Below are 23,672 nucleotides of genomic sequence, written 5' to 3'. Positions count from 1 at the left end.
TCTTAAAGGAAATAATTCAATAATCTACCCTATGGATCTATCTAAGTAAACTTTTCTAAAAATACTTATTGGAGAGAAAAATAGAAAGAAAAAATTAAATAAATTTCTCTATCAGTTAAAAATAACTTATAATCTTATAAACAAGTTAATTTTTAGAATTTTTTTATTAATTTCTTTAAAATCTTATTTTTAACTCTAATATAATTAAGCTAGTTTTAGCTTACAATTTTTTTTTTTTATTTTTCTTCCTATTTTTTTAGAAGTATTTCTATCCAAGTAGACTTTATTTATTTCTTCCTCTCATCTCACCAAAACATTATATATAATATGCATAAAAGGAACACCCTATTAAGCCTCCATCACAAAAAAATAGCTTATTATAAATTATCTCTCACTAATATATACTTCATATTACTGGTTAATGCGAATTTTATATACTTTCCATCTCTCTTTAGTATATTGATTCACAAAAAAAGTTAATTTGTGTATCAAATACACCACCAACATTTTGATAGTGTTTGTATTGATTTTCAATGGGATTTGTCATTTAAAATGAATTAAGATGAAATTTAAGACAACCTTTATGTTAATTGAGAATTTTATACTAAATTTTGTAAAGTTACTTTTAAAGTATAAATTCCACACATAAATCATTTTATTACAAACTTACGATTTTTAATAAAATCAAGATTAAACAAAATCAAGTTTGTAAATGTTTGATCAGACATAATCGACATGCATGTACTTTGTTGATTGGTGTCTGCTAGAAGGAACTGGTAATTAAGTCTGACTGGAACAGAAGAATTGGGACTTGGGAATTACAGAGACATAAGTTTCAGTTAACCTACAAATCCAAACGAATTGATCCGAAGTTGAGTTCTATTTTCTGAATTGAGATGTCAAATCAGTTTAAGAAGTTTCAAAACTGCATCTAGATGGGATGGAAAATCTCAACCGACCCTGATTTCAGTATTTGGGACTGAAAAACAATGCGAAAGTATAGAATGGATCATGCAGCACCCGAAATGTCGCATGAAATTGACAAACTAGAATAAAATAAAACAAGTTACGACCCTCTCATATTCATATATTCTCATTTGTGTAGAATATTCCTGCTATTGTTTCTAGTTCTAGAACCAAATAAAAATTAATTCCTATTTTCTATCACATTAATGTTTGTGGCTATGAAGCTTATGGTTTACCCGTGGTAGGATGACATGGATGGAAGATAGTGCTGCATGGCACGTGTAAGCGTCATCTCAACACGTCCCTTTACATGCCCTCCATATGCATACACAAGGGATCAAAACTGTGGTCGCTGATGTTAGTCTTGATTCTCCCTAAAAAAGAAAAGGTCAAAGGATCAATCATTTGATTAAGGTCAATGAGGGCAACATGATGGCTGCATCAGTGGCTAGGGTTCAATTATTTACTCTCTACAGTTAAGGAATTCATATGCACACACATCTTTCAGTAACAGCAAGTAAATAATTAAAAATAAAAAACAAAGTAAGACCACTAGCTAATTAAGGTAATATGCTTATTCATACTTCCATATGAGTATTAATATTTTGTAGTCATAAACAAAACCCCAGGAAGTTCTTTCCAAATCTATAGGTGTAAAACGTTAATTAGGGACCACATTGCATGTTAAGGTCAGTTATTTTATTGTCTTGAGGATCTGGTGCCCACATATTAACGGCTAGGTGCAAAGTTTGAGGGCTGTTATGATTAATTATGAAAGTACTTTCCATTTGTTTTATAAAATTTAAATATGAGGAACGTCATTATGTTCCCAATTGATTCTTTTCACACAGTAGTAGTAGACACTTCGGTCATTTATTTATCCCGAATAAGAAGTGGAAGTAATCACAGAAAGTGACCTTTGTGACAATGAGCTAGGCATCAATAAATTGGTTTCAGCTTCAATCAATATAATATAAAAGTCGAGAAATGTTCATTCACAGGCTCGGTTATGCAGAACTAAATAGAAAACTAATCATATATATATAGATAAACCTGGAGTGATTAGATACTCCCAGATTCGGCCTCTAGATCAGCATAAAATAATAATGCTAGCTAATCAGCATGATATATAAGAAAGTGACGAGGGTTTTTTAAACTGCTTCTAGAGAAAGGTTACTTTAGTTTAACCATTAAAATTACTTGAAAATCCAGTTTTCTTAGTTCTGCTTTTGCATTATTCTTCCTATTGACAATTGCTATAACTTCATATTTGTGCAAAAAAGTTGAGATCGGCTGCAAATAGGTTAATTTCACTTAATATATGCTTATAATAAAAAAATATTATAATTCAAAATAACAATTTCTTCAATTCATTAGCTAAGAATGTGATCAAATGAGTTGATATAATAATAAAAAATAAATAAAATAAGTTGATATAATGATCAAATATTTTGCATTCACATGTTATGAAAACAATTTATTTATTAAATATCTGTTGTATTGTTAAAAAAAATAATTACAGTATTATAAATGAGATTAGTTTCTGATCTAATAAATTAAAAATACCCTTTGAGAAAAAAAAAACAGAAAAAGAAAATACAAGCCTCAATTTAAATACAATTTAATAAATACAAACACCCAATAGAACTATCTAGTATGAATTTATTAACAAGTAGATCACATATCCATTGCTCCTTGGACACACTAACCAAATAACGGTTATGGCCATCCTGTAATTAAATACCAGAATAGAAATCAAACACATCTCTACTATACTTTATTAACAAACGGCGGAAATATAAAATAAGACCTCACTAACATGAAAGGAAACTCATCTTATTCCGTTCACACAAAACCTAGATATTAATAATCATGTCTGTCAACCTTCTATATATTACAATTAGACCTCTCTAACTATCCAAGTTCCAACTATGAACGCGATGGATGCGCACCAAAACACACTTACATACATCAATGATTTTGAGCTTTATGACTTCGTTCACAATCCAAATTTTGATCAGTTCATCAATTTGATCCGAGGGGAGGATGAAGATGCCAACTGTGACTTCGGTTCTGACCTTATCAATGATTGTTTTGTTAACAATCAGCTTCTTTCATGCCCTACAAACCCATTTGATCAGAACAATAATAATGCTGTGAGTGTCTATGATCCAAGCTCCACATTTAGCTCCTTCTCTTGCTTTGATGGGGAGGTCAAGGGGCATGGAGAAGAAGAACATGATGGAGAGCATTCTTCAGAGACAACCACGACAACGACAATGACAACTAAGAATGGTGATGCTAAACCGAAACTAAAAACTGATAGGTCCAAAACTCTCATTTCTGAGAGGAGAAGGAGGGGTCGAATGAAGGAGAAGCTTTATGCATTGCGTTCTTTGGTTCCCAACATAACAAAGGTACAGGTCTCCATTTGGATTAATTAATTAAGATAGTAAAACTGTAGTTAAAGTTTAATGTAAAAATGTTGCATGAAACTTAATAACATACTAAAATGTTCGACCAAAAGAGTTTAATAATCATGTATCATTATTATAAAATATTTTAGACTGTCAATCAATTATAAATCACTATTTGTATAATTTTTAAAATATTATTGTGAAAATTAATAAACTTACCATTTATAGTAATTTTTTATTGCAAGACAGTGTAATAGTGTATTTTCTCCGATTAAAACTGATATGGTTTTGCATTTGAGATATGTCCACAGATGGATAAAGCTTCTATAATTGGAGATGCAGTGTCATACGTGCATGAGCTTCAAGCTCAAGCCAGGAAGTTGAAGGCTGAGGTTGCAGGACTTGAAGCATCCTTATTAATGTCTGAAAATTATCAAGGATCAATTAACAATCCCAAAAATGTGCAAGTAGCACGTAATAGTCATCCAATATGCAAGAAGATCATGCAGGTTGGTTTGATATATAAAAGAAATTCCTGTCAACTTCATAAGTTTTCATTTAGTCTATGCAGATGCATTACATTAACACTTGTGCATGCTGCTTTATAGGTGGACATGTTTCAAGTGGAGGAAAGAGGGTATTATGCAAAAATAGTGTGCAACAAAGGAGAAGGGATGGCTGCATCGCTTTATAGGGCTCTTGAGTCTCTTGCAGGCTTTAATGTTCAGAATTCAAACTTGGCTACAGTTTGTGAGAGTTATCTACTCACATTTACATTGAATGTAAGATGTTCCAATAATTTAATCTTTCTATTTTGTTGAAAAGAGTTATGAGTTATATATGCTTATATACGGATTAATTTGGTGATTGATGTGTTGAAAACAGGTAAAAGGATCTGAACCAGAAATTAACTTGCCAAATTTGAAGCTTTGGGTAACTGGTGCTCTTCTGAACCAAGGCTTTGAATTCGTGACATCGTTTCCTGCTTGACTCACTATGACGTAGAATATGCATTTGAGAGATTATAATGAGCCATGAAACATGTACTGAGCTAGTATGAGCCTCCAATACCATCTGTGCAATAACACAACACTATTGTTACATATTATAAGCACAACACCGTTGCTACCTTCGTTCTATGTAATTCTCCAATTTTCACTAAAAAATAATAACACCACAAAGGCAACAAATCCAATATTTATTTTTCTTTGTTTAAATTTCACAAGGTAAATGACCATTAACGTCATGAGTTTATCCAAACAGAAAATGAACAAATTAAAATCAACAGCATTTTTATTTTAAATATTGTAGGTTGGAGATTTTTTTTCCTCATTAAAAAATGATTTTTGTAAATTTTCATAATTATAATAGCTATCTTATACTTTTCAGAATTATATTAACAGACGACATAAAATAGATGTATAAAAATTTTAGTATAATTCTAAATAGTATTTTCTTTTTCTTGAATATAATTTATGTAATATTTTAAAATTGGCAATCAAGAATTAATATATATTTACGAATCGTGACTTTTTTCTTTTTTAATATATTCACATGAAACCATTGTGCTTTTTCAAGCAAATTAATAATATTTATTTAACTGATTTGCAGTATTTTTGTTTCAATCTCTTACTTTATAATATTATTAAGGTTTAAATATGTTTTTAGTTATTTAAATTTAAGATAAATTTATTTTTGATCACTTAAATTTAAAATTATTATTTTTAATTCTATGATTTTTAAAAATCTTGTTTTAGTCTTTGAAATCACTAATAACATATCAGACGGTGATTGATTGACAATAACTTATCTTATTTTAAAATTAAAATATTTTTTAAGGTAAATATTAATAGTTAAATTTTATATGACAACATTTAACAGATTTTCTAATAAAATTTTAGTATAAGAACTAAAATAATTTTTTTAAAATTATAAAATTAAAAATATTAATTATTAATTTGATAGGAATCTAGAGAGATCTTTGTATTCTTCTTTGATGCACAAGGAGTTTAATGCAAGTTGTTACCGACAAATAACGATATGTAAATTTCGTATAGTAAATGTAATATTCCATTTATATTTTTGGAAGATTAGTAAACGGTATATAATAGTGTGATGTTTGTTATTTATATCTATAATAACGTTGTTTCAATTACAAACTCTCATAATTATGACAAATATTAATAATGATAATTATTATTGAGACTACCGTGTTTTGTGATGTTTTAATCATTAGGATTCTTCATGGAAATGAAAATTCTTTGTTGTTAATCTTGTTTATTTAAAACTTTGTCAATGAAAGTTAGCATATTATTTCACTAATATTATTTCACGAAAGAGTTACTTTAATATCTAATATTGTACCCAAAAAAGATTGAATGGAAGGTTAGGATAATTTGTCTTTGCACAATCCATAATTTAAAAATCCTGCTGAAATTAACAACATCGAGATCTTAGTGCTTGATGAAAAGGTTCATCCTCATATGTTCTACATTCAATTAAAATATCACTTTTCGTTAAACAAATTATCGGTATTTATTTATTTTATCTTTTTTTTATTATTTTATCTTGGCTTATACTCACATATTTCAATAGTAACTGTTTTCTGATTCATATAAGCATCATATTTTATCAAAAAGTTAAATACTCGGAGATGGAGAAATATAATTTGCTATTAAAAAATGGGGCTAGTAGTGATGGTATAAATATAAAATGAAAAATGTTGTTGAAGTTAATCAATTTAATTCAATACATATTTTGTTCAAGAATATTATACCGCATGTGATATCTCTTCAGATAATATGTTATACAATTATTTACTTAATTTTCATTTATTTTTTTGGATCAATTTTTTTTTTTCAATTACAAATAAATTAATATTATTTGTTCACTGTGTATTGTATGTTTGATGCAATATTTGTCTTTGAGATTTTGTTAACTTGCCTGAACGAATACGCTCAAATCATTAATTATTTGATAGCAATGGCAATTGGCAACAAGTGAGCTTGCAAATTTACTTGGGAATTTGATGTTCCATGTTGTTGCTGCATTACAAGATGTTGACATAAATGCTGCATAGCCAACAAATTTAAGGAATGAGAATCTTTAACAATCTTATAATATTTTATGTTATATTTGACTATTATTATAGACATTAATTAAAAATTATATTTTACGTTTGAGCAGCTAGCACTTTATAACTTTATCTCTAATAATTGAGCTAATAACGAGATCTTGATTAATTAATTTTAAGAACATAAAAAATTTCATAGGTGCTTATTTATTTTCCTTCTGTTACATGGTGTGGATTTTATTGAAAGAAAAGGAGGAATGCTTTGTAAATCGGTTGTGATTTTAAGAAGTTAACTTTTTTAATCTTGATTTTATATTTGAATTTGAAATATTTAATCTTAACTGTTAGGTTTTTTTTTTTTTTTTTTTTAATGAAGCAGCATGTAGTTTGAATAGCCTGTTAAGTGCTTTCTTGGTTTTTTTTTTAATAAAGTATTTACGATTAGATCATTAGAAAATTAATAGAATTCGTATACAAATGTATTATTATGGAAAATGTAATTATATTAATTTTGGTTAAAATGTTAATTTTATTTTAAATTTTTAATGTTGGTTAAAATATTAATTATATTTTAAAATAACTTGATTTTAATTTAAATTTAATAATTCTATTACTAAAAAATTTAAATGAAAATTTAGCTCATAAGATAATTTTTAATAGTTTAATTTATTAATTTTTTTAAAAAAAAATAGCTCATGAAATAGTCCTAGCCCATGGGGCTTGTGGATGTTGTCCATTAATATATATAAGAGTATGATATTATGGAAGTTGAAGTTTCATCTGCGTCCTCCTCATGCTCCCACCTCAACGCCCTGTTTTGTTGCTCTTCTCTTTCCTTCTACCGGTGCTACTCTGATAGGCAAGACTTATGAAACATCACTTTCTTTCTTTCTATAAAGTGAAGAAGAATTTAGGTGGGGTTTTGGAAAGATTTTGATGTAATGCTACCCTCAAGTGTTGGTTTGGTTTGTTTAGTTCTCCATGCATATATGCACTCTTTTTTCTATTTTTATTTTCTTGGACTTGAATAGAACTCTATTCTTTGTTTATTCTGTTAGCCGTGAAAAATGAAATGAAGATGAACGAAACTTTCTAAATTAAAGCTCAAGATTAATATCTGTTTGGCATATCTAGCTAAAATGATTTAATATGATATTTGAAAGAACAAGTGCATATAATTAGAAAGAAAGAAAATGGAAGAATGGGTCGAAAATCCAAAAATGAGTGCAAGGAGAAGAAAACCAAGACTCTCATAATATTTCATGAAAATCTTTCAAAACCTCCTTCAAATTCTTGTCCACGTTAAAGAAAGAAAGTGAATTTTGGAAAGAGAAGGGCCGCAAAGTGGTAGCGTGAGTAGCACGCAACGAAGCTCCATTGAAGAAAAGGGAAACCGGTGGTGTTGCATTATGAGAAACAGAAAGAAAAAGAGAGAGAGAGAGAGAGGAGAGGGTTTTACCCTTTACATTCCATCTATGCTCTCCTCTCCTTGCCAATTCAATCTTCCTATTTTGTTGCGTCATAAAAATACGAATATCAAAAAGTAAGTTCCTAGGCAAGCGTCACTTTTCTGTGTATTATCAAATCAAAAATTTATGACGTCAATTAAACCACTAAATATCAAATTCAATTTTCATAGAGAAAAAAACAATTATTGTCATTTCACGAGGAAAATAAAAAGAAGTTTTAAACATTCAGAAATAATTCACGTTTAAGATTTTCTTATTCTAGTCCCTAAATTTGCACGCATCAATCACTGATTTTTTTTACTTTACAAAATTTACTTTAATATTCCATTTTATGCAATGTCATTCCCTTTAATTTTTTTAGTGAAAAATGAAGTTAAAACACCGAATGACTTTTTTTTATATATTTTTTTACAAAATAAAGGACTAATGTAAAGATGATGTAAAATCGAGAAATAAAATGAAGCGACCAATGGCTTATAGTCTCATGGACTAAAATGGAAGCTTACTAATAAAAGTACATAGTTTGCTTGTTCCCCTCTAATGCTCATTAGTTGATAACGTAATGCGTAAACCAACAAAGTTTCAACATTATAAAGAATACTCGATTTGAAAATTTCACAAAGGCCATCCACAGGTTCCAGTTGAACGATTTTTTACCCCCATTGATGATCAGCAAGCTTACATTTATCGTATTGCCCCCTCCAGGAAATCAGGAAACACCAATGCTCATAATTTCTTCTTCGCTTGCCCCTTTTATCCATTTGTGCTTTTAGCATAACATTCAAATGCACAGGATCAATATCACCGCTCATATATTGTGCCTCACGTTGAAGAACATCATCTTCTATGTATATGCTGCCATCCACCCTTTCATCAACAATAACTAAAATGGGATTCACCTGCAAGCAAACTTCGCCTCCATAGTAAGTCTGGCAGTTTAATTTCTATAATCTGAAAATTTGGTGAGTCATAACATAAATAAGCAGCATGCTAAAAATTATGACATGAACCAGCCTGTATTTGGGCCAAGGCATCCTAATTATTATTATTGGAATTTGGAACAATAATTCATAAATCAAAAGGAGGTCCAAGAATTATCTGAAACCAAATAATGAGATTCTTTTATAGTATACATCTTACTCCTTAACATCTTATTCTAGTAGTGAATCAATTAACAGGCTTCAATCTAAATTCAGAGTTGCTGGTGCAATCTACATTTTCCCCAACCTTGCATGATCTAACAAACTGCACCTGTTACTTTCTTATTTATTTAATTTTATAGTTCTATTACAACAAACTGCACAATGTAGATAGAACGAATTAACTAGTCAAATTATTAAGATACATGCGAAGATCCAAGCAAACCAGACAACAAATTATCTGTCAGGAAGGCTAAAGAGTAAAACTAATCAGCTATCATATCAATTTAAGTCTTCTTAAGAGTGGGCCATTGAGAAAACAAATATGAAAAAATAAGGACTGCATCTGTAAAACATAATCACATACCATTATTAGGTCCATTCTAATTCTCTGGCTATTGATGCACATATCTCAGATTCCTCCCAACCATAGAATTTTTTTTCATTTGTAAAGGGCAGTATCATCCAAATCAATCCAGACAGCAATACCAGAAATATGAATTTGCACGAGATATAGAAGAGCTTATGAACAGGCTAGAAAGCCAACCACAGAGCTGCAAATAATCAAAAGGCCCACAAACAATTGCACCAAATTAAAAGGCTGGCGATTTTAGTACCAAAAAATCACAATATAAGAAATCCATGTTACCAGTTCATATGACTGACCCGAGTAATGAACTCAACTCGTTTATATTACAGCTCAGCAATTCAATTCTGGACCATATCCATCATCCACAAAATTACTTGTCCTGCACACATCTCCAATCCCAGCAATGTCACAAACATAATTATTTCATGCAAGACAATAATCAAGTGTATCAATTTAACAGCATTAATGGCCTAATGTTTGATCTGAGACATTTATTATGCAGTTTTATTTATACCTTCAAAATTCATATATAATCTTTATAAGCAAAAAAAATTCCGGTAATTTAGCTAAAAAGAAGATTGGAAAACTTCACACAAAATTTTAAGTTAACAACTAAAAAGTTCAATCACACCTTGATATATTCTGTCAAGAACAATGAAGCCAAAAGAAAAAAAATGCACTTGAGACAAGTTTTCTGCTAGTCCTTCATGGTAGATACGACATATGGGAGCCTGATCATCTAGACATTCTTGCACAAGTTTTTCACTAGATGGGACTCTGCCACAATATCCTCTTGCCAATTGCTTCCTATGATACACATTTTTACCTTGAACTAACATTTTCCATAAGGGCATCTTGAAAGGGCACATAATATAAAGAATCTGGTTTCTATAATGAATAGTTATTGCAAGGTGCATACTTTTGCCCGTGAAATTTTCAAAAAATGATGTTAGCTTAAAGGTAAAAAGAAGGGGCATGAACTGCACCTGAGTTTTGTAGAAGCTAGTGACATTCTTTCATTTTCACTCTAGCAAGGCCACTCAAAGATTTAGTAAGCTTTTACTGTGTTTGATATCCCTCATCACTGTTCCCCTTGGACAAGATCTGCAGTATTGTGCCCTTGGTGATCCAGGCAGTCATTTCAGGCTGTTGTTCAAAGGGGTTAAGAGGATGTTTGTTTCCATCTTCAAGCTGCACACCATACACAAATGGTAATTTAAGAGTAAGGAAGCTCTCTGGTGGCAAGATCACTTGACATCCAAGGCTAAACTGCAACTTTTGTTCACGATCTGGAACTGAGGGAGACAGGCATGATGTCTACAAGGTCAAAATAGCAAAAGTAATATAAAATTCAGCAGATCAACAGAATGCACTACAATCTTGATATAAGCCATGCAAAAATTGGATTTGAGTTTGTTTTGTTTTAGATATTGATGACATTGATTTTGAAAGAATTGAGGTTAAAAAAAATTGTGTTTGGGAATAATATTTAAAAGTGAGTTTAGAAGAACCAATTTTGTATAGAAGATAAAACATCATCATTTTTAAGTATAAATATAGATAAGTTTTGTGGATCTCATACCTAGAATCAATTTTACTCAACTTCTCTCAAAATCTTGCTGCAAAAATGGTTTCGAAAACCCAAAAGTTAAACAAACAATCTTGAATACTGTGCAAAGCATTTCTCCCTCCCTCAAACGTGATTATTCCTTTTACCAAACACCAACAGACTATAAACCAAGCATCAGTGCATCACAGCCATATAAATTTAACTCCAATAATGAAACCCACTCACAGATGGCAGCTAAAAAATTACAGCACGGGTAATTTTATATTCTTTCATTTTCTCTGTTGATCATACAACCGTTTGGTTAAAATAATCCCAGCAATTACAAAGATGAAACAACGGCCAAAGCTACACATATATAGTACATACCGGAATGTTTTTCCTTCCTGTCATAAAACATCTATTACTTGAGAAGTTTAACTCTAACTAGTAACTACATAAAGACTTAGCATTTTAAATGTGAATTATTGTTAAATGACATTCAAAATTTCAAGAACTGCAGACTGGAACAAGACATACCTCAAATTGTACAACAGGGCATGTTGCTAGTATCACTGGAAATGCAGGTGTCACCTGAATTAACATCTATAGTTTAGTTTACTGATCTGATAATAATTTTAAAAGATGATTAAACTCAACAGTCAATATCACTATCATGTGGAATATAATACATACACCAGCTAAAAATATATGCATGGTTTTAACTGCCGGGGAAAATGCCCAACAAACAAGAAATAATGATAAACTATTTATCAGTAACCAGTTAATTCAATCTTGAAGATGCCATACAGTAAAACATAAATCCTTAAAAAGTAATGCATGGTTTGTAAGATTCGTTTTAAAGAAGAAAACCAGTGTTTACCACAGAATTTGATAAACAATCAATCCATCAATGGTTCCTTATGGTTATGGTTAAGTACGCCCAAAGAAGTTTTAGTTTATCTTGAGGAATGAAAAAGAAAATAAAAAAAGTAAATGATGATGAAAGTATAAGTTTATTAGCATAGAAAGTGACATCCAATTTTTTACATGGAGCAAATATGCAAAAAGTGCAGTTCATAGCCAAAGTGTAAAAGATAAACAACAAAAGGAAATTTGTGCAACCCCCATCGGTTTATAATAAAAATAAAAAAGAAAATCACAAAACACACTCCAAAATTAGAACATGTGTAAATATTAATATGCATTTTATTAACAGAAAAAAAAAATGAATGATGCTAATTGAAACATAATTTAATGCCTATATGAGCAGCAACTCATACCAGAAAAATCCTTTTAAGCTGTGAGATCCCACTAGCAAACTTAACCTTGGGTGTATCCTTCTTATTCCTCGAATGCCTGCAGTGAGGACAGATCATGTAGACAGGCAAGTTTTGATTCAACATGGAGAATGCAAGATCATCATTATCCATGCTAATAGCTTGAAGATCCCCTCCATTATCTTTTATAAGATTCACAGGTTTTGACAATGCATTCATTGATGTCAAATTATGTTGCTTTAGTGGAATGGAAGTATGTATTAATCCATCGGAATTCGAATCACCATTAGGAATCATTTCATTAGATTTGTTCACATCTCTTTCCTTATTTGAGATTGTAGAAAGAATTTCATTTGAGCTACGATGAGCTTTGTTCCAGGAAGCATTCTTGCTTACTTTAGTTTGATATGCCTGATTTCTGCCAGCAGGCTCCATAGAAGACATTCGAGATTCTTCAGATAATGAGTATGAAGGTCCAAGTTCAGTGAGGTGTTCTGCATTCAACAGAAAACGGTGGCCACGGGGGCATTCATGCTCAAATCCAACATATACTATAGCATGCTTTAAAGAGTGTGATTTGTTCCTTTCACCTCCATTCAAGTATACAGGTACTACATTGCTCCCTATCCTCAAAAAAGGATCATCATCCCTGCAGATATTATTATTTCCATTACCATCAAGATGTTCCTGTGTAGATGATACATGTTGAGATTTTTGAGATATTTGATGATCAATGGCAGCATTAACCTGTTCAACATTCTGATTACTTGACCTGCTTTCTTTCATACCCTTTTCAGAACCTGGGGTAGGTAACTTCCTTTGTTGAAGAGGAGGGAATCCTGAATCACTAGCTGCTGATCCAGCAACAACCTCAGAAAAAGGTTTCCTCATTTTGAAAATAGGGAAACCTCTACCAAAACTTATCTTTTTATCATCAGCCTTCATGATATCTAAAGATGTTCCTTGGTCTTCCACTCCATCCTGCACAGCAGCATGGGCTTGCCTAACACCAGTTTTCCTTGAATCTGCACTATATTCAACCTTGGGTGCCCTAATTACAGAATCTTGCTTCACTATACTCTCTGTTGAGTCATTTGGTCTTTTCTGTTTCTCTAGGTATATTGTCCATTTCAAAAGAAATTTCTCAGTGACGCAAAATCCACTTTGAAGTAAGCCTTTAGAAGATTCATAGTATCTTGCACCCCCAATACGAAGCAAACTCCAAGAGGAAGATTGAACAGGTCCTGCAAACACTATTTCTGGTAATTTTACTGCAGGAAGTAGCTTATCACAGTCAAAGAAGCAACTAGCATCAGCTGATTCAAAATCAAAGGGATCAGGACATAACTGTCGGGAACGACCACAAGCACAGGCATGAAGGAAAAAATAGCCACTTGAATGTGGCTTGGGCAAGGCTCTGTCTGAATTATTGGTTTCAATATCATGCCTTCGGTGCATGCATGGATTTCCAGTCAAACTAACAGCATCGCATAGTTGCCTTCCTGAATTCCATATGGAAGTGCATTCCTCTTCCAACCTTTTTGCAAATAGTTCCACTGCAGGTCCTTTTACCATTGAGCGAAATGCATGCAAAGCCTTATATAAATGGGTTTTGTGTTGTGAAGTAGGATAACAAGCAGGCAAATCTTTCAAATAAATCTCCTTTGCAGATGGAATGGCTCTTTGACACCACAAAGTAGAGAATTTAGTGTTCAACCCTCTACCACTTTGTAACCAAGATACTGCAACATCTAGAGGATTTGTACTCTTCAAAGATCCTTCCACTGTTGATGAAACATTATTCCTTGGACGAGGTTTTCTTTTGATGATTTCAAATTCATCCAAGCAACCACCTTTTGCACAGAGAACTCCACTCAAGATATGACGACTAGAAGATAACCAAACTTCAAGATTTGGAAGATCAGGAGTAGTGAAAGTTTTCCCAGATGCAGCTGAGGCAGCAGCTGCAGCTGCTGCAACAGCAACCATACCAACACCAGCAGCTGAGCCACTGTTGGTATTAATGAGTCCTCCTCTCCCCCTCAAAATATCAGATTGCCTGTAAATGAACTCCTTAACTGATATTAAATCTTCTTTGCTTGAACTTTGACCATGGCTTTCGAGCAGAAGAGAATCTGAGGTTGCTTTTCCATTTAAGACATCTTCAACAAGTCCACTGGCAAACTCAAGAGACTCGCCTCTTTGATTTGAAAACCGGTCTAACAAGACAACTGTCCTTGATGCATCAAGTGAAAACAGAGGTGCAGAAGTTGAGGTACCCCCAGTTCTCACACCCGAATGAGTTATTTCGGAGCCTGACAACGTCCTACATTTCTTAATCAGAAAGCGAATTTGTGCTTCAAGAGACAACTGTAGTTTCTTCCTAAACCCACCTTCAGATCGACTTGCAGGGCGTGCCAGCACAACTACCGAACCACAACCTTTAGCAGGCAAGTTTCCCTTGGTTACACCACTCAAACTAGAAGATTGACTAACTGAAGAGACATCTGAAGACTCCTCCCCATTTGCACTGGAATTTGATAAATTGGAGAAGTCATCTACGAATACAAACAGTGTAACAGGTATGCACTGTCCTGGAAACAAAGAAGCATAAGAACCTAAACCTGACATGAGAGATATGGCCGACACATTGCGACTCAAGTTACCACCACCTCTACCTGGAGAAGAATTGTTCGCTGCCGAAGCAGCAGGTCGGGAGGATGACGTAGGATGCGACCTAGAGGGTAAAGGCGGCATAGTTTGGGATCTAACAAATGGAGCCATAGCATGCTTGGCTGCTTGCAGGACACGAAAATTCCTTAAACTCCTAGTACCAAAATGTGACCCCTCCTCAATATATATGATAACATGACAAACCTGCGTTTCTAAGTCGTCAATTACACCATCAACTACGCACAATTTAAAATCAAAAGTATACATAAGACGCACACTGCAATTTCAAAAAACTAGCCACAACATTAAAATCGAACTTCCTAAATCCACTCAAGATTAACAGTCTAATCTATTTCATAATATAAAATCGGTAAACCTACTCTAATTCTGCAAACTTAGCACAATGAAGACATTATCAAAACTTCTTTGACAATAATTCAGACGGTAAGATTAGGTTATTGACACTGTAATGTTTTTTCAGAAGAGTGAAGAAAATGACTTACAGAGAACATGAAAAGCATTCCCCGGAGATCACCGAACTCGTGCTCCTCGACAGCGGAGTCGAACCCCGGCGGCGCGGCGTCATCATCGGCGTGAATCGAGGGACAGAGAGTAGAAGAGAACTGAAGGAACAAAATCCCCTTATCGTGGTCGTGAAAGTAGCTGATTCTCCTCCGCCTGAACCACTCCCTGGCTTCCTCATCGTCGACGAGCAGCGGCGTGTCGAGATTGCCGGAGGCGAAGGCGTTGGAGTCGATGACTCGGTTGAGGAGCTGCGCGGAATCGTCGTGTCGGCGGGCGACGAAGCCGACGACGACCACGCCGTCGGAGCGAGGGAGCGGCGGCGGCGGCGTAGGCGTAGGCGAGGGGTCGGCGGCGGAGGAGGAGGAGGAGGAGGAGGAGGGAGGGCGAATGAGGACTCGCACCGGAGACGGCGACGGAGAAGGAGAAGGGTTTCGTGGCTCCATCAAATATCAATGCCTTCCTTGCTCTGCCAGATTTCGATATCCAGCTAACTTCATCCCATTTTTCTTTCTTTTTTCTTTTTTTTTAAAATTTTGTTCACTTTTGGGAGTTCGCTCCGCACTCCGCAGTTTGCACTGCTATGGAACTACTTCTTGCGCTAAACGTGGACTTTCGAGTTCGAGTTCGGTCTAAAGGGTTCAACTTAAAATTCCAAGACATAAGTGAAAACTCAACCATTTACAAAATCACTCATGTCATATCTCTACTTTCATTTTATCTATTGCTGTATCTATCTAGATAGGCAAGATTTACTCATCAAAAAATAAATAAATAAACGTAAGTTATTATTTTTTCTATTTTTCATTTCAAATTTTATTTAATTTATATAATTTTTATATATAGATAGTATATATTATTGTTTAAATTTTAAATTTAAATTGTAATTCAAATTCAAATTAAATTAATAACTTTCTTTTGGTACAGAAATTAAATTAATAACTAAATTAAAAAAAAAAGTCAACCATAATATAAATAATAGAGAGTTTTTAAAAAATTTTCTTCGATGAAAAAATAATTTAAATTTTTTTAATCTAATTTAATTTTTATTTATTATAAATATTTATAAATTAAATTTTAATATTTTAAAATAAATTTTTAAAAAATAAAAATAATATTTATTATAATATAAATTATTTATCATAAATTTAAAATATAAATTATATATTTAAAAATATCTACTTATATAAAATTTAAATATAATTTATATATTCAAATATAATACTTATTTATATATATAATTTTTTATACATTTGAGTTATATATAATAAATATTTAATTTATACATTATATATTCTAAAATATTAATAAAAATTAAATAATCAATCAATTGAGGTTACAAAATGATTAAAACATTTAAACTTTAAATAGATGTCATTATTAAAAAAAGCTTAAAATCTTAATACAGTTACTTATTTTAAAATATGTATATTTTAAAGTCATGATGTACCAAAATCCTTGGATAAAAATAAATATAATGAACCTAGTGGTATATAAGAAAAGCAAATTTAAAAACTAGGCCGTAAATTGATTTCATCCGTGCGTAAAAAGAGTGGCAGAGGAAACAGATAGCTTAGCCTTAGTCAGTAGTGAGCAGTGAGTTGACAGTTGACAATGGAAGCAGCATTGGCGGCCATGGCTCTCTCACTCCAAGCTCCTCTTTTTTCCATAGCTCTTCCTGTTCCTGCCGCTACCAACAAAGCCGTAGCAGTTCTCAAGGGCAACTCTTCCGTCCAAGGCCTTGTCACGTTAACCCAACAACAAAACGGTTCATTCTCTTCCCCTCTCAACCTTAATGTCTTTCATAAACTTCCCAAACTCACTTTATACTAGAAATTAATTAAGAAAATTTTAAATAAACTTTTTATAAGTTATAACTCTTACTAATTTTGGCAGTTTTGGTACACCGGAAAAAAAAAAAAAAAAAAAAAAGTATTTCTGAAAAATTAATACTTTCTTTGTTGCCTTCTCACCGTGTTATGCTATGTGATGTGTGTAGGCGCAACAACGGTTAATGTTCGTGTTTCGGGTCTTACTCCTGGCCCTCATGGTTTTCACCTCGTCAGTATCAATTGCAGCTCTTGTTATGTCGCATCACTTTTCTGTTCTAACTTGTGTTATTTCCTCATGCAGCATGAGTACGGTGATATAACAAATGGCTGCATATCAACTGGTAAGGCCTTGGTTACTTCCTATTTTTAGTCACCTTTCACATATACTATCGTTGATGAAGTCGACAAGACTAATTGTTTCTTCGATTCAAATATTGTATGTAATATTTAGGACCACATTTCAATCCTAATAAACTCACACATGGTGCTCCAAAGGATGAAATTCGCCATGCGGGTGACCTGGGAAACATAGTTGCTAATGCTGATGGTAATGTCTCTTTCTTTGGAATGCTATTTAATACTATCATCCATACATACCCTCATTTTGCTATTTTTGAAGTACAGGAGTTGCAGAAGCAACAATTGTCGACAATCAGGTGCTCCTTCTGTTTTGATATCATCATGTTGTGCAGTACAACCCTTGCTCTTTATGTCTGCGGGTCTGAATTTCAGCTCATACTTTTAAGAACTATGGTTTCTTTTTTGGTTGTATTGAACAAATTACAATTGGCAGCCCATGTGAGTGTGTGCTTGTTTTGTTTTTTTTTTTCAAAATTCACACTATCTCTGCCTTATTAACTTTCCAATAACTCCCTTAATTGTTTGAAATATATTATATTGACACCCTATTATTACCCAAGAAACACATTACATCTTGCATCCCTATGAAGGGATTACTGTAGGTAACGTGAATTTCGAAGAAATCATAGAGGGTGTAAATATAATTTGTTCTATTGTATTTGTTAGATTAATGAGGTGTTTGTGCCTAAAATGTGCAGATACCACTCATTGGACCTAATTCAGTAGTTGGAAGGGCCTTTGTTGTTCATGAGCTTGAGGATGACCTTGGAAAGGGTTAGCTCCAAGCAATAACTTTTTGAATGTATATTTATGTTTGCTTACAACTCTGCTATAGTCTACGGAGAAAATCACTGTTACAAGTTTCAGCACTTCTATTTTAGCCAATTAAACAGGAGATGAATGTGCAAATGATGCATGCTTATAACAGAGGAAGAATGTCATGACATGAACATGAGATTGATTTTTCCTATTCCAGCTATCATTTTATATCTCATAATACTGCAATTTTGGACTTGTATAGTAGATTTCATTCGTGTTCAATCATTATTGAAGCATTTTACTTTACTCTCATTTGTATTTGCTTATATTTTTGTAGGCGGGCAGGAACTTAGTTTGAGCACTGGAAATGCTGGTGGAAGATTGGCATGTGGTATGAAAAAAAATAATAATAATAATTCTGTTCTTTCTAAATTCATCAATCCATCCATTCAGATATGATTATATCTTATTTGATTCACTTTTTGCTTTAATGTTAAGGATGACTAAATTTCTATAACCTTGATACTAATTTTATTCCTTTGATAGAATGCCCAATGACTCAAAAAATGTTTCCAAAAAATATGCATGGTGCCTATATGATTAAAACTAATATGTGATTTTCAAAAGTCAGTTGTGCATACCACTCTACTAAATAAATTGGGTCCTGGTATAACACATATTTTTTAGTGGAGTATGTCTAGATAAATTTACTCTTAGAGTAAGTGAATTCTTCATATATATATATATATGTGTATATCTGTGTGTGTGTGTATTAGTACATTCTCATATTGGATGTAGAGAGATGGCTAGAGGTCTTGATAAAAAACATCTATCTACCTATGATATTAGAGACTTGCAGTATGATATAGATATGTGACTATGGGAGTGTTCAATAAAAGTAAGATGAATATATATCAAGTTCCCTTTTACTCGTTCCTTTTAAAAAGAAGAGTTATTTAGAAATTAAACTCTTAAATCTCAATTAAATTTGCATAGAGTCTTCACCTAAGATTTGGTGTGGATAATCTTTGTCTGCTTATAGATGATTATCTTCTCCGAGGCATGGAAAATCTCATTTCATAATCTAATTCAGAAAATTGCTGCTTATTTTGGATGTCTGCAATTGTCTGAATTTAGTAAATCTCTGTATTATAAGCTTAATGCTTCTCCTTGTTAAATTGTTAATAACATCCCTGTTTGGCTTTCTTGTTTGCAGGTGTGGTTGGTTTGACTCCAGTGTAAATGCAACAAATGTTTTTGGAGCAGTTGTGTTTTATCTGTTTTTTGCTTTCATCAATTTACCCATGTAAGCTCTGAAACATGACATCCTTCTAAAGATGAATGCTAAATGGAATCGTGAAGGCTGAGGCACCAGAGATTTATCTCAATAAAATTATACTTCTGATGAATTTCTTGTGAATAAACCTAGTGTTAAATGTTGGTACTTCAGTATTTTCACCATGTTTTTATAGACTGATGTTTACCGAGAGTGACACTATATTGCATGTATAGAAAATGGCTTCTGTAGAGTTTGGCTTGTGTGACAGCTTAGCTATAAGGGTGCAACAGTGAGTGCAGGGATGTGCTCAAAGCCCCAAGCTTTTCAATTTTCTCTCATTAGTTTTTTTCTCTTTATTGTAAAATTTGTTATACAAATAATAGTTCTTGGTACATAAATGATTCCTAGAGTGTTTTTTTTTTTTGCAATATTTTGATGTCAAAGGGAAGGTAATGGGGAAAGCAGTACACATTCTGAGGAATCATTCTAGTATATTTCACAAGACAAAGCGGTATGATATTGAGGCCTGTACTGGCCTTGTCCACCAGGAGTGTGGACTCAATTTTAGCATAATGGGTTGGCTTTCATAGCACAAACAGGCCTATGCCAAAACAAACTTTTTTGTGAAGCCCATAAAAAAATAATCTTATGGGCACACTGCCACCAATTTAAGACTTATACAAAACTTCTCTAATCATGGTATTGCCATTTCCAATTCTTCTAGAGAACTATCCAATACGCAATCCATTTTCTAAAGTTTTCCCGAGTGTTCCTGCTGCCACTATTATGTGTATTCGTGTTGGCTTCATATCATAATGGTTGATTGATGTATTGTAGAGTCATCCGTTTTACAACATGCCCCAGACTGGAAAATTATCAAGTTGGTCTCTGTGATGTTTAGTTAACATGCCTAACCAAACTTAATTTTGATTTAATACTTCATGATTCGTGTGTATGTGATGGTCTTGCATGAAAATGTCATGTCAAAGGAGATATGAGATGAGAAACATATGCAAGAAACTGAGGGGGAAAAAAAAAAGGAAACATAATTCAAATGTATTATCCACAAGGCAAGTAGCACTTTCAGCCCCCACGCACCTAACTTTCCCTATACATAATTAAATGTACATGTGGATTGTATACTTTCTATATTATATACTTTTGCTGAAGAACCGTCGATTTTGTGGCTTAAGAATGCTTCTGTTAGCATAATAATGAAATAATGTGGCTTTGAAAGTTTCAGCTAACTCCTTTTTCCATTATTAATTATGAGTCACCACTTCTTTCGCAAGTAACAACTTGCAGTAGTTAGCAGTTGAGCTTAGAACAGAAGCAACCTACAATTAGGTATCTACCAGTGAATACACCCAGCAGTAACTGTAACTCTTCCTTTTGTGCTAATTTAATTTTGCATTCACAAAGTTTGAAAAGAACAAATACATGTGATGCCACCTAACCTCAACCTTGTGCATATTATGGTAAAAAATATGGTTATGTTTTGTGGTGAAAATATTTGTTCACGAGGTAGGCGTGAGAAATTAAAGTGTATAGTAGCTAAGGGAGTGAAATAGTTGTGTTATCTGGAAGCAGTGTGAACCTAACATAAGGTTGAGTCGGCACTGAGTCATTTTCGTTCAAACAAATTAAAGGTTTCATACTTTCATTTGCTGACCCGTGAGTCTCCAATTCTGCAATTACTTTCATTTAATTAATTTTATTCATATATATCATAACCTCCACCATTCAATACTCTATAGTTGATGGATTGAAACTTTTTTTCTTTGGTTTCAGTTTTCCCTTGTTATTATTGTGTGCCTAACTGCCCGAAGTGGTTGTGTGAGACACTGTCTTTATTCTGCTGAGTGTCAATTAGACAAGAACAAGTATCTTGAACAATTTTAGATAGAGAAAGGAAAACAATGCTAATCCAAAGAAAGTTTAATTGCAATAGCTGCTCATAACTTAATGGAATACTGTTGGAAAAGTGTAAAAGATTTTACATTTGTTAATTAATTTTGATGGGACTTAAAGACTAAAATCAACAAACTTATATAATATATTTTGTAATCAGATGACTGTAAAAAAAAGTTCTACACTGCGTATATTTTTAAATATCTTTTGACTATTAATATTTTGGTCAATTAAAAATAGATATCAATCTTAGAAATTTCTTTTATATATCAGTAAAGGGATTATTATTTTACTTTTTTTAATTATTTTTATAAATGTTTAGGCTGATGAATGGAAACTGTAGAGATATGGCTGGTTATATAGAATCTATTAAATTAAGATTGTGTTTGTCAAAACGAGTTGCTTCACTAGCTACCAACCAAAATATTGAATAAAACAAAGATGAGTGGAGAGAGTATTTGTGTTGTGTTGTTATAATGTAAAAGTGGAGTGTTTCATGCTTAGTTGCAACAAACAGCCTTGTCTTTACCGTCATGAAATGGAGTGAGTATTAGGTTTACTGGTTTCCTTTGCCATTCTTCATGCCTTATAAAATAAGCATTGCCAAACTAATTGCTCTTCCTCTACTACAACTAATTTTAACTTTGTCTTCTTTTTATTTCCTTTTATATATAATTTAGACATCCTTAGGCTAAAAGCTAACAACTCGAGTATTGAAATTCATTTCAAGGAATTAATGTTTAAATATGAATTCAGAAATCAAACATCAGAAGATATATGTTTCCATAATAATTTATTTATCAACCATATCATACTTTATAAAAAAATTTAACTTTATCTTTTATTGCAAGTTGGATAGTGCTCGAATGGAGTGTTTTAAAATTTTAAGAAATTTGAAACGTATGAAAATTTAATTGTTTCAATTATTGTTTACTTTTAAAGATATTTTATCTAAATAAACAATTTTTTATATTTTAAGTTTTATATTTGAGTAAAATAATTCAGTATAATTCTTTATTTGAAATTTTAATGTAAAGTTTTAATGAACATAAGCATTATAACTAATTAGTATTTTTAGCTTGTACAATACATATATTAATTTTGTATTATATATGACTAAAAGTTAAAATAAATTATGTATATAAATAAATATTATGTTTGGATATATAAATTATATTTAAAATTCAAATAAATAGATATTTTAAATATATAAATTATATTTTAGATTATAATAACTAATTTATATTGTATCTGAAGGTTACTTTTATTTATTGATAATTTTAAAATATTAAAATTTGATTTATAAATAATTATAATAAATAAAAATTGAATTAAATGTGAAATTAAAAAAATTCTTACAAACTCCCTCATTTAAGAAAAGCTCCTAAAAGAAATTATTTGTGTTTTATATATACATGTTATTGTATATTTTGACATATTTCAAAAGGTTAATTTATTTATGAAATTATTTTGAATTTAAATTTTAAACAATTATTTTATTAATTACAAGTTTTAAAATCTAATTAATATTGATTTTAATAAAATATAATAATGTAATTGTTGTAGTTTTAATTAATTTTAATTATCTAATATTTTAAAATTAATTATTTTAATATTTGTGATTAATTATTATCATAGTGAATATCTTCTTCTATAAATATTGAGAATGAGTAGGAGTAAAAACACTTCTCTCTTTTCTATTCTCTCTTCTTATTAGGTTAAAACTTTGTCTTAATCTAGTCCCGAGAAAATTTAAAGAGTCCATTTTTTATCTTCTTTACACAATGTAGTGTACTTGTGCGGTCCTTTAGAACAATGCATGCTCTCTTCTTTATTCTCTATTTTCTCGGTTAAAAATTTGTCAATTATGCATCTTTAAGTTTAGTACCCGAAAAATCTTGTGTCTAGGAAATTTGTGTAGAGTCTAATCCACACGTGTAGGAAAGTCCTTTAAGATATTGTACGTCTTATTTCATACTCCCAACATACATGAACAACAATCAAAAAGACTTTTATTCTTCATGGAAATGTGCAAATCATCTGAAGCTTCCAAGGTAAAAATGTGCTGGATGTGTG

The 23,672-nt window shown here is 31.9% G+C and overlaps 3 protein-coding genes across 14 annotated transcripts; 2 read left to right on the top strand and 1 right to left on the bottom strand.

The window, feature by feature from the left end:
• The first annotated feature begins 2,645 nt into the window (after nt 1-2,645).
• On the top strand, nt 2,646-4,520 carry FRU (FER-like regulator of iron uptake). The gene is made up of 4 exons (XM_020375428.3): nt 2,646-3,383; nt 3,695-3,892; nt 3,992-4,165; nt 4,269-4,520. The coding sequence occupies exons 1-4, from the start codon at nt 2,898-2,900 to the stop codon at nt 4,371-4,373; spliced, it is 963 nt and encodes a 320-aa protein (XP_020231017.1). The 5' UTR covers nt 2,646-2,897; the 3' UTR covers nt 4,374-4,520.
• A 3,858-nt stretch (nt 4,521-8,378) lies between these two features.
• Nucleotides 8,379-16,203, bottom strand: LOC109811592 (uncharacterized). Of its 12 annotated transcripts, none has more exons than XM_083065946.1 (8): nt 15,437-16,196; nt 12,264-15,137; nt 11,521-11,574; nt 10,421-10,751; nt 10,066-10,241; nt 9,714-9,813; nt 9,432-9,618; nt 8,379-8,824 (listed from the first exon to the last, which is right to left on the bottom strand). In XM_083065946.1, the coding sequence occupies exons 1-4, from the start codon at nt 15,899-15,901 to the stop codon at nt 10,494-10,496; spliced, it is 3,651 nt and encodes a 1,216-aa protein (XP_082922072.1). In that variant the 5' UTR covers nt 15,902-16,196; the 3' UTR covers nt 8,379-8,824; nt 9,432-9,618; nt 9,714-9,813; nt 10,066-10,241; nt 10,421-10,493. The 12 variants fall into 12 exon arrangements, with proteins under 12 accessions (XP_082922072.1, XP_082922074.1, XP_082922076.1 ...); XM_083065948.1 differs by having other exon boundaries at nt 9,731-9,813; XM_083065950.1 differs by lacking the exon at nt 10,066-10,241 and having other exon boundaries at nt 12,264-14,854; nt 14,939-15,137; nt 15,437-16,195.
• A 774-nt stretch (nt 16,204-16,977) lies between these two features.
• On the top strand, nt 16,978-20,113 carry CSD2 (copper/zinc superoxide dismutase 2). The gene is made up of 8 exons (XM_020375389.3): nt 16,978-17,223; nt 17,455-17,516; nt 17,589-17,628; nt 17,739-17,834; nt 17,912-17,943; nt 18,346-18,421; nt 18,744-18,797; nt 19,623-20,113. Exons 1-8 carry the CDS (start codon nt 17,070-17,072, stop codon nt 19,646-19,648), a joined length of 540 nt encoding a protein of 179 aa, XP_020230978.1. The 5' UTR covers nt 16,978-17,069; the 3' UTR covers nt 19,649-20,113.
• Nucleotides 20,114-23,672: the final 3,559 nt, after the last annotated feature.

Source organism: Cajanus cajan, chromosome 10 (genome assembly GCF_000230855.2).
Source record: "Cajanus cajan strain Asha chromosome 10, NIPB_CcT2T_4, whole genome shotgun sequence".
Classification (NCBI taxonomy): domain Eukaryota; kingdom Viridiplantae; phylum Streptophyta; class Magnoliopsida; order Fabales; family Fabaceae; genus Cajanus; species Cajanus cajan.
Note: the sequence above shows the minus strand (reverse complement) of the source record. Positions and strands in the feature narration are given on the sequence as shown.

Excerpts from the sequence above, each read along its gene's own strand:
- CSD2 (XM_020375389.3), top strand. The coding sequence starts at position 17,070 with ATGGAAGCAGCATTGGCGGCCATGGCTCTCTCACTCCAAGCTCCTCTT. Across the intron at positions 17,835-17,911 it reads CATAGTTGCTAATGCTGATG|GAGTTGCAGAAGCAACAATT; the intron begins GTAATGTCTCTT and ends TTTGAAGTACAG. Across the intron at positions 17,944-18,345 it reads CAACAATTGTCGACAATCAG|ATACCACTCATTGGACCTAA; the intron begins GTGCTCCTTCTG and ends TAAAATGTGCAG.
- LOC109811592 (XM_083065946.1), bottom strand. The coding sequence starts at position 15,901 with ATGGAGCCACGAAACCCTTCTCCTTCTCCGTCGCCGTCTCCGGTGCGA. Across the intron at positions 11,575-12,263 it reads AGCTTAAAAGGATTTTTCTG|GTGACACCTGCATTTCCAGT; the intron begins GTATGAGTTGCT and ends ATGTTAATTCAG. Across the intron at positions 10,752-11,520 it reads GCCCTGTTGTACAATTTGAG|ACATCATGCCTGTCTCCCTC; the intron begins GTATGTCTTGTT and ends TTGACCTTGTAG.
- FRU (XM_020375428.3), top strand. The coding sequence starts at position 2,898 with ATGAACGCGATGGATGCGCACCAAAACACACTTACATACATCAATGAT. Across the intron at positions 3,893-3,991 it reads TATGCAAGAAGATCATGCAG|GTGGACATGTTTCAAGTGGA; the intron begins GTTGGTTTGATA and ends GCTGCTTTATAG. Across the intron at positions 4,166-4,268 it reads TACTCACATTTACATTGAAT|GTAAAAGGATCTGAACCAGA; the intron begins GTAAGATGTTCC and ends TGTTGAAAACAG.